Source organism: Xiphias gladius, chromosome 17 (genome assembly GCF_016859285.1).
Source record: "Xiphias gladius isolate SHS-SW01 ecotype Sanya breed wild chromosome 17, ASM1685928v1, whole genome shotgun sequence".
NCBI lineage: Eukaryota > Metazoa > Chordata > Actinopteri > Istiophoriformes > Xiphiidae > Xiphias > Xiphias gladius.
The window spans coordinates 6,969,173-6,981,736 of NC_053416.1; the positions used below are offsets into that span (position 1 = coordinate 6,969,173).

Below are 12,564 nucleotides of genomic sequence, written 5' to 3' on the forward strand. Positions count from 1 at the left end.
CTGACACTAATTTACAAAATATCGCTTTGAAAGGTCTTTAGACTCCCTTATGTGGCAGCTAATGAACTGCAAATGGTTCGGAACAACTGTCCAACACAGCAAAATGTTCGGTAGGCACCCTGAGATGGGACTACAGATATGAGCTGTACCTTCTCAGCAGTCTACATCTTACGAGTCACTATTCGGTCAACAGGCAATGAATATCACTCTATCAAATTATTTATGACCAAGTGACACTTGTGTGATGTACTCTTTGTGTTGGTCTTTTTTTCCCACAGTGAAAGCGTTAAAATTGTTTTTTATGAGAAAACAAATTAACACGAGTTAATACCTACGAAATGAAAAGCAAGGATTTTGCATAAGTATTTCAGAGTGATGAATAAGAACTGCCATAGTACGAGATTACTACTGCCGCATACGATGTAGGAGACAGAGGAACCCGTGTCCATTCTATATTGCTTGCTGCAAAATTTCAGTGAATGTATTTATCCACTTCCTTTTTTCTTGGGGCTTGAGTTTTTCCTAGCCCGCGGCTGGAGAACAACCCAGATTTGTTGTGCGCCTTGGTCCTTTTGTTACCGTGTGGTCTGGAGAGCACCATCATTTACAGTAAATTGGTAGGATTTGCGACATCTTGCTAAAATATGAATGCACTAAGGTGAAGGACGAGCGCGTCTCAATTAAATGGATTTTTAGATGCCGCTGATGTTGGATGTCTCGGATAATGACAACCACTTTGTTCTGAATTGCATAGCAAAGCGTTAGTGTGCATAAAGAACCCCTCATGCTATTGAATTTGGCAGTTTGATGAAACTAACCAAACTAACTGCATTGTCATTTTATTAATATGTTGAAATCAGCGTATTGAGCAGTCTTCTTCCTGTGTGAGGTCTAACTGTCATACTGTCCTACACTGTGGGTGTCCTCCAATCTTTTTACTAAAGTGAAAGTACAAAAGTGTCAGCATCAAAATATATTCAAAGTACCAATTCTATTATAATTATTGGATTATAATTATGGATGCATTAATGTGCACATCACTTGATTGGTGCAGCTGGTAAAGGAGGAGATGCTGTATTTTTAACTACTTTATATACTGTTGAGAAGCTTTGAGAGAAAAATGAGAAAATGTTAATCTTGAGTACAAGCACCTCAAAATTGTACTTAAATATAGTACTTCAGTAAATGTACTCAGTTACTTTCGACCACCGATGTTATCTAAATCAAATTGTGTCCTCTGCTGTAGCTTTGGTGTGAATAAATATTTATTTTGTCTCCTTGTCTGGTTTGCCCTGCCTCAGCAATTTTATATTTTTGGTTGCAAAATGTACTTTAAATATTTCTATATATTGTTCATATATATATATATATATATATATATATATATTTTTTTTTTTTTTTTTTATACTGAGCGATACAGTATGTTGAGATTGTTTTTGCCTCACAAAACTCATGTCGGACTACCATAGCAGAAAACTAGGAAACTAAGAGTATTATGTATGGCATCCCACTGAGTATGATATTATGGCTTGCTGACATTAAACTGTTAAGTGCAGAATGTTATCTGAATGGTAAAGATAATGGAATATCTGGGGAAAGAAATACAAAATTTTGAAGAGTAACGTCACTAGTGTAATGTGGAATCAACATTTAGCCTTCCTGGAAATAGGCTGGTTATGGTTTTCGTTCATTGTAGGAAAATATTTTTTGTTTTAAATATCTAAGGGGGCTTTGCATGCAGCCTTCAGTGACCTATCCTATAATCAAGTTAAATAATGGCCAAACAATAGCAGCTGACTAATATAGGTGATATGCAGACTGATGGACACAGCAGCAATAGTAGATATTTAAGTGTCCTCCACCTGCTACATCACAAGCACCATTTGTTTTTGAGACTTTTAAAATCTTAAACAACCTTATTAATTGACAGGTCTTGGTATGGTGCTAGTGTTGCTCACACCTTGCTTTGTGTCATCCATCAGTGACCTAGTTTCCTGAATGAATTCGTTACGTTTATTACTAAGTTTTCGTTTCTTGTTCTTTGCAGTGCAGGAGGGTCAGACCAGGCGGCATGGGCTATTTGCTGCCGCCGCCATGTTTGGGCTTAGCGTGCACTTCTGACCACTTCACTGTCACCATGTCGAGCCCCATCAGAATGTACATTACAGACAGACTGACGTCGTCTCCTCTTCTGCTAATCTAGCATTTAGGTGAGGCGAGTTGCACTGTTTTGAGGCTTCTGAAGTTACTAAAGAGAGGTGTACGTCTACCGGCGGTTACCCAGTTTTGTGAAATAGGTCTAAGAGTCTACAGCAGCAGACATTAAAGGATATTACATTTTAATGTAATATTAAAGTACCATTCAGATTGATTTTAGAGTAAGAACACCATGAAACTGCAACGCATGGCTCTGTTCTCACAAGATGTAACGTATCTAAAATGCTTGCTCTGTTAATGCTGAATTAGTCATTAGTCAAGTTAAATCATCCTTACTAAGCATTTTAGCAAAATGTTGAGTCAACCCTTCAAACAATCAACTTTCAAGAACTCAGTATATTAGTTATATATACCATCATTCTTTAATTCTTCTTAACTTTCTCCAAACTTTAAAAATTAAAAACATCTACACATGTAAACATGTTCACCCGCACGCTGATGACTGATGTCATGCCAATAGAAAAGCAAGCCATGTGTTCCAGTTTCATCTGTTACTTGACACTGCTTAGCTGCACAGCCGTCTCGATGTCACGAAAAAACAGGCGTTACCATGTAAGGATCCAGATATCATTCTTTGTTTATGCGATCTCTGAGGGACTCGTTGTTGTTGTGTGGCGGCGACTGCTTGCTCTTCATGCTCCTGCCGTCCGTGGCGGCTCGTGAAGTCTCCGTCACAAAAAGCCGGGTCACCCAGACCGAGGTGACAATGCGTTTGTACTCGTTCCTGAAGTTCCTGTTGAGTAAGCCATAGATGATGGCATTCAGACAGCTATTGAAGTAGGCCATGAAGTAGCTGACCACAAAAAGCCACTCGGGGATACGGGGGGCCACGCGGGACGGATCTATCGCCACCGCCAGGCCAATCAGGTTAAGTGGGGCCCAGCAGATGGCAAACAGCACAAAGACCACAAACATGGTGATGAAATTCCGCAAGTCACTTGGTCTGAGGCGAGGGCTCTCCTCAGTCTTAACTTTACGTCGCACCTGGACAGGATGAAAACACACAAAATGGGAGTTAGACTTTGAACGATACCAGAAGGCTACTTTCTCTCTGGAGTCACCGTTTCACTCACATACAGACAAACAAAACACAGACGGGTCACAATTCCAAAACTTGGCATGACCATATTTTCTACATTACAGGTCCAATGTGGATGAACTCTGAAAGACTAATGGATTATGTTATTGTTTGGCCCATGGGGGGTCTGTCCTAGTCAAACCTGACGGCATGTTTCCAGGCATATTTGGTTGGTGTTATTATTCTATTCAAAAAGTCCCACCATTATACCCTCCGTGTGCCTGTAAAGACATAAATGACCATGCGCAGATGCAGGAGACTGACCTGAATCACAAGTACCCAGATGCGGAGGTAACAGAAGGTAACTACTGCAATGGGAACCAGGAAGTGAACCACCACTACCGCCACTGTGTAGGAGCTGCTGACATTCTGGGCGAAGGTGCAGGAGTAGACCCGCGGGTCGTAGCGCAGGGAACCGACGAAGAAATTGGGGACAATGGCCACTACTGTTAGCAGCCAAATTAAGGCAACAAACAGAAGAGTGTTGCGATAGCTGTACAGCCGACTGTAGGAGAATGAGTGACAGATGTAGCAGTATCTGTTCACTGCAATCCCAGTGATGTTGAAAATGGAACCGATGACACTCAGCCCCATAAGGAAACCACTGACCTGAATGGAACGAAAGAGAGCGGGGTATTTGTGACAGGCTGTAGTTGGGAGTGGGGTTAGCGGTTTTGTAGCGGTAGTAAACTGAAACATGCTGTTACTGATGTGACGTGGTCTTACCATGCATTGTGTGTTTCCCAGCGCCCATCCGTCATGGAAGAGAGCATAGAGAACCAGGGGGTAGGGGTAAAAGGCTACCACAAGGTCAGCAAATGCCAAACTCACCACAAACACATTACCTGGAGAGGAAGACACAGAGAGACAGTCTCAGTACTAAATATATTTTACATTAACTTGCTGTCTGGTTGCATTAAGTGACGTGATTTATTACCCCGGAGGCACCATAATTATACTGTTCTATTAACACTGGATTCATCCTTAAATGTGGCTGTGATGGCTTCACCACTCATCTTCCCCTCTCAACACTATGAATCTGCCTGCATGTGCTCAGCCAGTCAGGATAAGGACATTCAACCCTGGTGGCTCATTGCCATCGCCGGCAGGAGTAGTGTCTATCCACTTTTTATGGTAATACATCTAAAGTGCCCACATGGTTTGCATTTATAATTACTACATTCATATCCCAGTTCTTCAAGGCTGACATTGTATTGCAAAATCAGCCTCCAGTATTCACCTATGATGTGATATCCTCATGGCTAACAATAATGCAATTGAAATTGCTACGCACTCCTTGATTAAATTATCGTTTCTCCGAGAATGACCTAATGTGAGTTAAGCAGTCAGAGAATGCAGTTTACATTGCATTTTTTTCTACTCGGGCAAACACTACACTGGTGCATGGGGATGCAGTTTTCAGTGCGCTAGGGGGCCTATCTCAGCATGTCTGGCTTGGTGGGATTGTTGACCGAGTGGGCCAAGATCACATACCAAAGGTTCCAGGCCTCTGCCCCACAGCCGATTGCCTAGCCCTAAGACAAAGTTTTATCGGGAATGCCAGTCCCTGTTTTTCTGACTGGGTAGAAGGACAAGTGTGTGGACGCAGCACTTGAGCTTCTGCGAATCTGGGGCATGCAGAGCCTTTCTCATCTAGCCGATTCATAGCTGAATGCAAAAAGTGGTCTTAGTTCACAAAATCCAGCCATATATAATGATTTGATACACAATTCTCTGACTAAGTAGGTACTTTACTTAGAGGTGTAGGATCCTGCCCTGTTTCTGGCTTGTTTGTCAAAAACAACCCAGATGGCTATTGTGAAGATAGCTCCAGATATGATAGGGCAGAGCATTGACAAGACTTACTGTCTTGCACCATCTGAGTCTCGTATCTTCTGGCTCACCTCGTGTTTCACCTACAAACACCTGCAGAGGTCATTTGCAGGGCTGCATTCACAGTCATTCACACTGTATTCGTCGGGAAGATAAGTACTGTGGGGACCCCAAACCTTGGTGGTGTGAACTTAAGAGGGAGGGAGGCCTCACTCCTACGTGTCTTCTTGTCGGTACTTGCCGTGTCTTGTGTAATCCATCTGCTCAAACCATGTCAAAAGTGCATTGTGAAAAATGCACCACCACTTTTATTTATAGCAATAATAAGCATGAACAGTTTTCTACACATTTCTTTTTTTAAATACAGTATTCCACATCCTGAAGCCACAAGGTGTGAACCATTAACCTAGAACTGTCCCTCTGCACCATGATACACAAAGTGGAGACTGCAATTCCGCACCTCCTGTACAAGGACGTTAGTCCCCCTCTTTTTGTGGAGAAATCACTTTGGACTCCTCTGCTCCATCATTAAAATGTCAGAGTGCTACAGCAAAGAACGCTCTGCTCATGATAAAGAGGAAAAGAGGGGATGTGGCTGGTCATAACCAAGTCAAGACCACATCAACTGATATTCTTCAGGCGAATAAAATAAAATGAATAAAGAAATAATTTCATGATTTGGATACTATTCCAGATATCTGCTCTTAACTCTGCTGTTAACCCTGTAGCACTTCAGTATTTGATTGCGTTTTCTTTATACGGTTTTGTTTTCTGTATTTGCAGCTCATGTCTGTATATAATTGTGTTTTCTCACTTTAGTACTTTTCTCACTTTGTCTTTGTGTTGTCACATTAATGTTTTCTTACTTTACTTGTGTTTCGTCTATTTGCACGCGCTTTCTTAAATTGCAGTGCGTTAAGCTCACAGGGCCACCATAGTTTCCACCTTAAAATGTGTATTTCCAAGTCACCGCATTATTAATGTTCTGAACACGTTCTACACTAATCAAATAAACTGTGATTAAGTACAACAAATGCATGAGTCAGAGCACTTTCCAAGAAGAAGTGTAACACGAGAAACAGAAACAGCGTTGCCAACTAATTTGATTGAAATTGCTACCGGCAGGTTTATTTGTTGCTAAAAGTTGCTAATTGACTACATCAAATGTCATTTAGCAAATACAGGAAACGGCATCATTACACAGAACACACAATGACATTATTCAAATTGACTGGCAAATTGGTGAAAAATATAATTTGAAATTTGTTACATTTATTTGTTTATTATCACAAAGTAATAAAAACACTACATTTTTTATGATCAGCTATTTTTATTTTTAAACACAACACACTGAGTTATTTAACAATTACATTTTATTTGTTTTCTTATTAACAGGTAAAAGTACACATTCTGTACAATTACAGTTTTAAGCGGTATTGCTAATTAACATGCTACCTAAGTGATCAACAATTATTGGTAAAAGCTAAAAACAAGGTATATGATATATGCCATCTTATTGAGCCATTGCAGCTAGCAACTTAACTCAAATATGATGGGTTCGCTGGGCAACTCTCTACAGCTCTCTCCGGCTCTTGTCCTTCTTGGCTAACTGCTCAATGCTTTCCTCCGGACACTGGCACTGTTCTCGCTCACACTGCAGTGCACAACGCCATCAACAGCTGTGTTACTCCGCCAGTTGCAAAAAAAAGTCCACTCCTTGCATATGAAATATGATGAATCATAGATTGGCAAAGAAATGCTCTTCATTTTCACTGTCCATTTGCATCGTCACTGACCTGGAACCAGCAGAGGAGGACGAGGTTGGCCTTAAAGCTGTACGCTGCTGTGGTGCCAAACTGCTGCAGAACTTCGCTCGTCAGTTTATGCTGGTAACAGGTATCACCAGCCAGCTTCAGTCCGTACCGCACCAGGAGCATGGAGTTGAGATTGTGCAGTGAGATTCTATTTCTTAACTTTGACTTGACCACATTCATCTGGGTGAACATTTGAGTGTGGCAAGGAGAGGGCCTGGACTTTATTTTCAGTTGAGTCCATCCTAAACAGATGGATGTTTCTTCACTGGGGAACAATTTTGTCAATTGTTCGGGGCCTGGTGACCCTGTAGCTCAGCTACTTTAATAATTGCAGTGTTGCCTTTATTGTGCTTTAGTGTTTCCTTAACACTGAACAAAGCCATGTGTTGCAAGGCGTCTAGGTTGTCTGGGAACCTTGCTTGCAGCTACTTGCGTTAAGCAACAATGTCATTGATGAGCCGTCTTCCAATTACCTTTTTGTCCTGTGCTATGGTCATGGACTAAGATGTCAATCAATGGCATCCTTCACGACATAAATTTTTGCTATAAGGTTGAATACTCTGTTGCAAATTGATATTAAGAACTGTACCAGACTGCTGAGAGCTTGACAGAATCTGTTTGCTCTCCCTCAAATGACTTCACTCCAACTTGTCTGTTTGTTTGGACAAGATTGATTTTAAGAAATCTGAGGTCAACATAGTTGGTCTTGTCCATGTACATGGTGAGAGCAGATCCGCCAGCAATGCTCACTGACCTTGGTCAACTCAAAGCGCAGTCTGCTCTTCCCACTGGCTCAATATACGAGTTAGCGCAGGCTCAATTGGTAGCCAAGGTATTGGTAGCCACTTTGGTGATCTGCAGGGGTGATCTGCAGTTATGACCAACTGCAATCACTGGATTTTAAACGTGTTTGTTGAACTATTTAAACATATCAAGTATGTGTAGTAAACAAACCACTAGAGAAATGCACGTGTCTCTAAATCAAATGTTGAAAACCTTTTTCAAGAGTAGCTTCATTTTTGTCTGCAGTGAGTGCACTAGCATGTAGTAACGTTACTGAAGGCTTAGCTCTTTTCAGATTGTTAATGCTACTTTGTGGAGGAAATTCCATATATTTTTTTATTTTTAAATTGTGACTTCCTAACTGAACAATTGTATCCTGAACTGAATTTGTTTAAGTGATTTTGCCGAAAAAAATTCAGTTTGTTTCGTCGAACCTATGCTACTGCTGCTGCAGTCAGCCAACGATGATTGATGCTGCTGCCTGTGCCTGGCTATTGAGCTGAGCCGTCACTACTGCTGATATCACTCACAATGGACTTTTGCAGCCAGGCAGACAAACCATACGTTCTGACTGAAGACATGACAAATAAAATTGATTTGTGTCATTTAGATGGAAAATCTGTGTATTTTAGCATTTTACTTACTTTTAAAAAGATGCTAAAAGTTCTAAATAAATTTTAAAAGTAGCTAAATTTGTTGCTAGGTGCCTTTTTGAGAAAAAAAAATTGCCAGGGTAGTTTGAAAAGTTGCTAAATCTAGCAACAAAATTGCTAAATTGGCATCACTTAACAGAAAGAGAAATGTGCCACTTTTATGATTTGGAACTATTAGGATCCATGTCCAACAATCCCTTGGGCCAAATCAAAGCAAACTATCACAGCACGCTTATTTCTTGCGCCAGATGTTAATGCCAATGACGAATGCTACTGTACAAAACTAGAGGGAAAAGAAAAGAAAGTGTTTTGAAGCACACTGAAAATAATGCACAGGGTATTTTTCCGGAATAAAAAGATTGGTTCTATGATGAAGGCATCTTGCTAAAACGATGTACTTTTTCTACACTAGTATGAAATTACTGTTAGACCTGGTGTCCTATTTGAAAAACCTATATCTTTATATTCCCCTTGTTCATTGTAACTTTATTGACACAACATGCAATAAACAATGGCTCTATATTCCTTCACCATATCAGAATGGTATATCAAAACACTAACAACGTTATAGGATATTTTTTTCATTTAATATGTAGTCTAAAAAAGTTAGGTTAAAACAATTAATAAAACATGCACAAATGTCTATGTTACATACATATTTAGGTTGATCAGCTATTAAAGACTGGGCTTGAATCTAACATCAGCAGCTTGAACAGTTTGACTCTGTTGACTTTTGAGGCAAAATAGTCTTACTACAGCATTTTTTACACAACTTTCATAAAGTTTGTACATTCACACGTTTCTTCAAGAACTGGTTGAGGAGCAAGAATAAGAGTTTACAGCCACAGCAGCTCTGCGAGGCCGGACGGCTAAATGCTAACAATAGCATTCTAACATGCTCACAATGACAATGTTAAGAAGGTATAATGTTTACCAGGTTCAGCATATTAGTTTAGCATGTTAGCATGCTAACATTTGGCAATTAGCACTGGTACAGCCGAGGCAGATGGGAATGACATTAGTTTTGCAGGTATGTGGACCGTAAGTGGTCCACATACAATAGTGTATTGGACCAATTACAAGTTTGACCTCATGAAACCATTAGATGAAAAGTTAAGAGATCACCAAAGATTTCAGAATTCATCCTCTGGGGGTCATGAATGTCTGTACCAAATTTCACAGCAGTCCGTCCATTTGCTGTTGAGACATTTCACAAAAAGTACAAATCTGGATCTCATGGTGGCACAAGAAGAGAAGTCAAGGATCATAAAAATCAGTAATCATGGCTATCCATCCTTAGTTGTTGAGATATTTTAGTTTGAACTAAAGTGGAGCAATCAACCGACCAACAGAGCAGCATCGGCATCCTAAAAAACGTCCCAAAAACATGCACAATAAATAAATAAATAAATGCCCATTTCAAATACAAAAATAAGTGTACTGTTAAAACAGCAGGGAAATGATCGAACAGTATTTTCCCTAAAAATGTAGGATTAAGGGTAAATATTTGCATGACATTTCAGTGATTGAGAAGTTATAGTTAATGAGCATATTACGGAAATACAGAATGATATATATTCACCAGGGAATTCCAGTATCAGTGTAATAATCCCCTAACAGTGATAGGCATGCCTAGTTATGCCTGTGCCTGCCTCTCTGTCTTGCAATGGATGACTAAAAAAAAAATCCCGACATCAAATGGGGACAACCATTTGAAAAGTCACAGCATTCAGTATACACATCAGTCACAACCAACAAATATGTATGTCGATTAGAAAAAAAATTTGTGAAGAATTAATTATGCATGGGGTCAGGATAGATGCACCGTGGCATCTTCAGCCTTCGTCTGATGAGACTTCATGATCCTGTACTTCGTCATTTTTTCCAGTGTATTTGAATGTAGATTGGATGTTTGCAGCAAGGTGAAAGAACCCACTGTGCAAGGAAGAGGGGGACGACATCTGTACCTTTTTAAAAACCTCAATACTGTGCTCCTTTCATTACAGAGCTCCTATAAATGTGATAAAGGAGACACGATCTTTTCGGTCTGGGTAGACTGATGTTCATTACTTGCTGCTTTGTGTGCGTGGACAGGCCGTGTCCCACTTCAACACATAAATTAGTCAGCAAAGATAAGACACATATAAGGAATACAATAAACAGCCACGGGGCAAAAAAAGATCACGCTGCCTGTGCTATGATCTCCCCCTCAGGCTACTGCAGTCTTTACAGGGAGGAGGTTTGAGACTCAAACTTTACCTTCCATATACACAACAAAACCCTACTTTACTAGTTCTTTCAAAATGCCTGTTACTTATTCCATACAGAAGAATTGTTCATGTTCATAATCTCTATCCCTCTCTCTTTTTATGCTAACGATCATATAAAGATATTACTTTTTGTAGTTGTTCTATCCACTGCATGTTCTTGTTCTGGCGGCATGAGTTTTATTTATTTATTTATTTTTTTAATCTTGCTTTCATATGCCTCCATGTGCTAGGGACAAAGTTAATTATAAAGTAGGAGCACGGTTAATTTGAGCAACTACATCAATAATAGACCTTTTTAAAAATTACTGCTCGAGTTTTGGCTCATTAACTATTAAAATTTTTATATGGGTTTCTTAAAATGTATGCTCCAGCAACTGCACTTGCTAATTGAGACCTATTTTGAATAAATCTGTTCAATACCAATCACAGTTAATCAATGAAGGCAGACATAGAGAAAAAAACACAGCTTGTCAAATGTTTTCTAGAAATGTTTGTCACAGTTATTTTTAAATTGACGTCCAATTCGGTCAAGTTATTCACATCTGTTCATAACACATCTGTTCATAACTCAAAATCCTTAAGAAAAAGTTCTCTGCAGACTCAGAAATGACCGTGAATAAAGGTTTTCCTGATAATTATGGGAACTTCATTTTCAGCTTAAATGTCAAACTCGGTCACCTTCAACACAGTTCAGCATATCTGGATCCGTGACAGTTCAGCTACATGTAACTGAGCTTTAAATTATTCGGGCAAATATCACACAGCCGTCAAAGCCATGCTTTCTTTTAAGAAGGCAAACTCCACAATGTCCAAGCTGTGAAATACCTGACCCATTAAATGACCAACTGTTACACTGCACTTCCACGCCACCACATCACATGAGAAATAACAGGCATTGTATAATCTCCTTTAGCTGTACAGCTGTTCCGAGGCTCCTACTCAGGCATAATTGAGTACTTAACCAGACTTCAGGAGGTTTTTGCAAAATTTAGTGAATATTTCATTGTTTATGTTAAAGCATTGTTTACCAGGGAAATGAATGGAAGTGCAGTTACAGTATGTTTATACGAGAATGTGAGAGTAATGTGAAGAAAGTCGTTTTTATACACAATGTCAAATTTGTCGAATGAATATTAAGAGATATAATTGCGAAACTTACTGTTAAATGGACAAGAAAGCGATAAAGAAGTGAATTGTTCTGAGGTTTTCTTTTTTTTTTTTTTACTCAAACACACATCAAATGGACATGTATCAGCACTGCTGAGAAAAAGCTTAATTATCAACAAAAATGAAAAGGGAAATACCTTCAGTGATAGATACAGTAGCTGTTTATGACTTCTCTGACCATGCCGTGCTGCTAATGCATGAGGACTGGATAAGCGGCGATCCCTACACTGCTTTGGCATGAACCCAGGAAATCTGGGTCTGTGTGTGTGTGTGTGTGTGTGTGTGTGTGTGTGTGTGTGTGTGTGTGAGAGTGAGAGAGAGAGAGAGAGAGAGAGAGAGAGAGAGAGAGAGAGCAGTAGCTGGCTGCCTCATCCTCTTTGCCATCAGCTTGATGGGGAGCAGCACGCAGATGACAGAGCAGCAAACAAGTGCTTCACATGTGGGGAGCACACAGTTGCATGCTGACGCACCTGTGAGGAATTTTGAACCATCTGTTCACTAAGCCATGGATTACGATGATGATCACAATTCATAATTATTCATAGATGGGAGCCTAAGCTTAAATGTGGTAATCTTGTTTCATGGTCTAGAGCAGTGTAAACTATATTTAGATTACACTATTACCACCTTAATTTATCCAGAAGGGAATAGGGTGTAATTTGGACAACCAACTGTTCAGAGACCTTGAATTATTTGAATTTCCAGATGAAAGCGTACACGCAGTATTGAGTTTAAATTGCAGTAGCAGC

The 12,564-nt window shown here is 39.8% G+C and overlaps 1 protein-coding gene across 1 annotated transcript in view; it reads right to left on the reverse strand.

The window, feature by feature from the left end:
- Positions 1-2,560: 2,560 nt before the first annotated feature.
- Positions 2,561-12,564, reverse strand: part of mtnr1bb (melatonin receptor 1Bb) — a 30,892-nt gene continuing 20,888 nt past the window's right edge. Inside the window, exons 2-4 of the mRNA XM_040150934.1 lie at positions 4,022-4,140; positions 3,560-3,904; positions 2,561-3,201 (exon numbers count right to left, since the gene is read on the reverse strand). Of these exons, the coding sequence (XP_040006868.1) occupies positions 2,785-3,201; positions 3,560-3,904; positions 4,022-4,024 (765 nt within the window). The 5' untranslated portion in view covers positions 4,025-4,140 and the 3' untranslated portion in view covers positions 2,561-2,784. The remainder of the gene's footprint in view (positions 3,202-3,559; positions 3,905-4,021; positions 4,141-12,564) is intronic.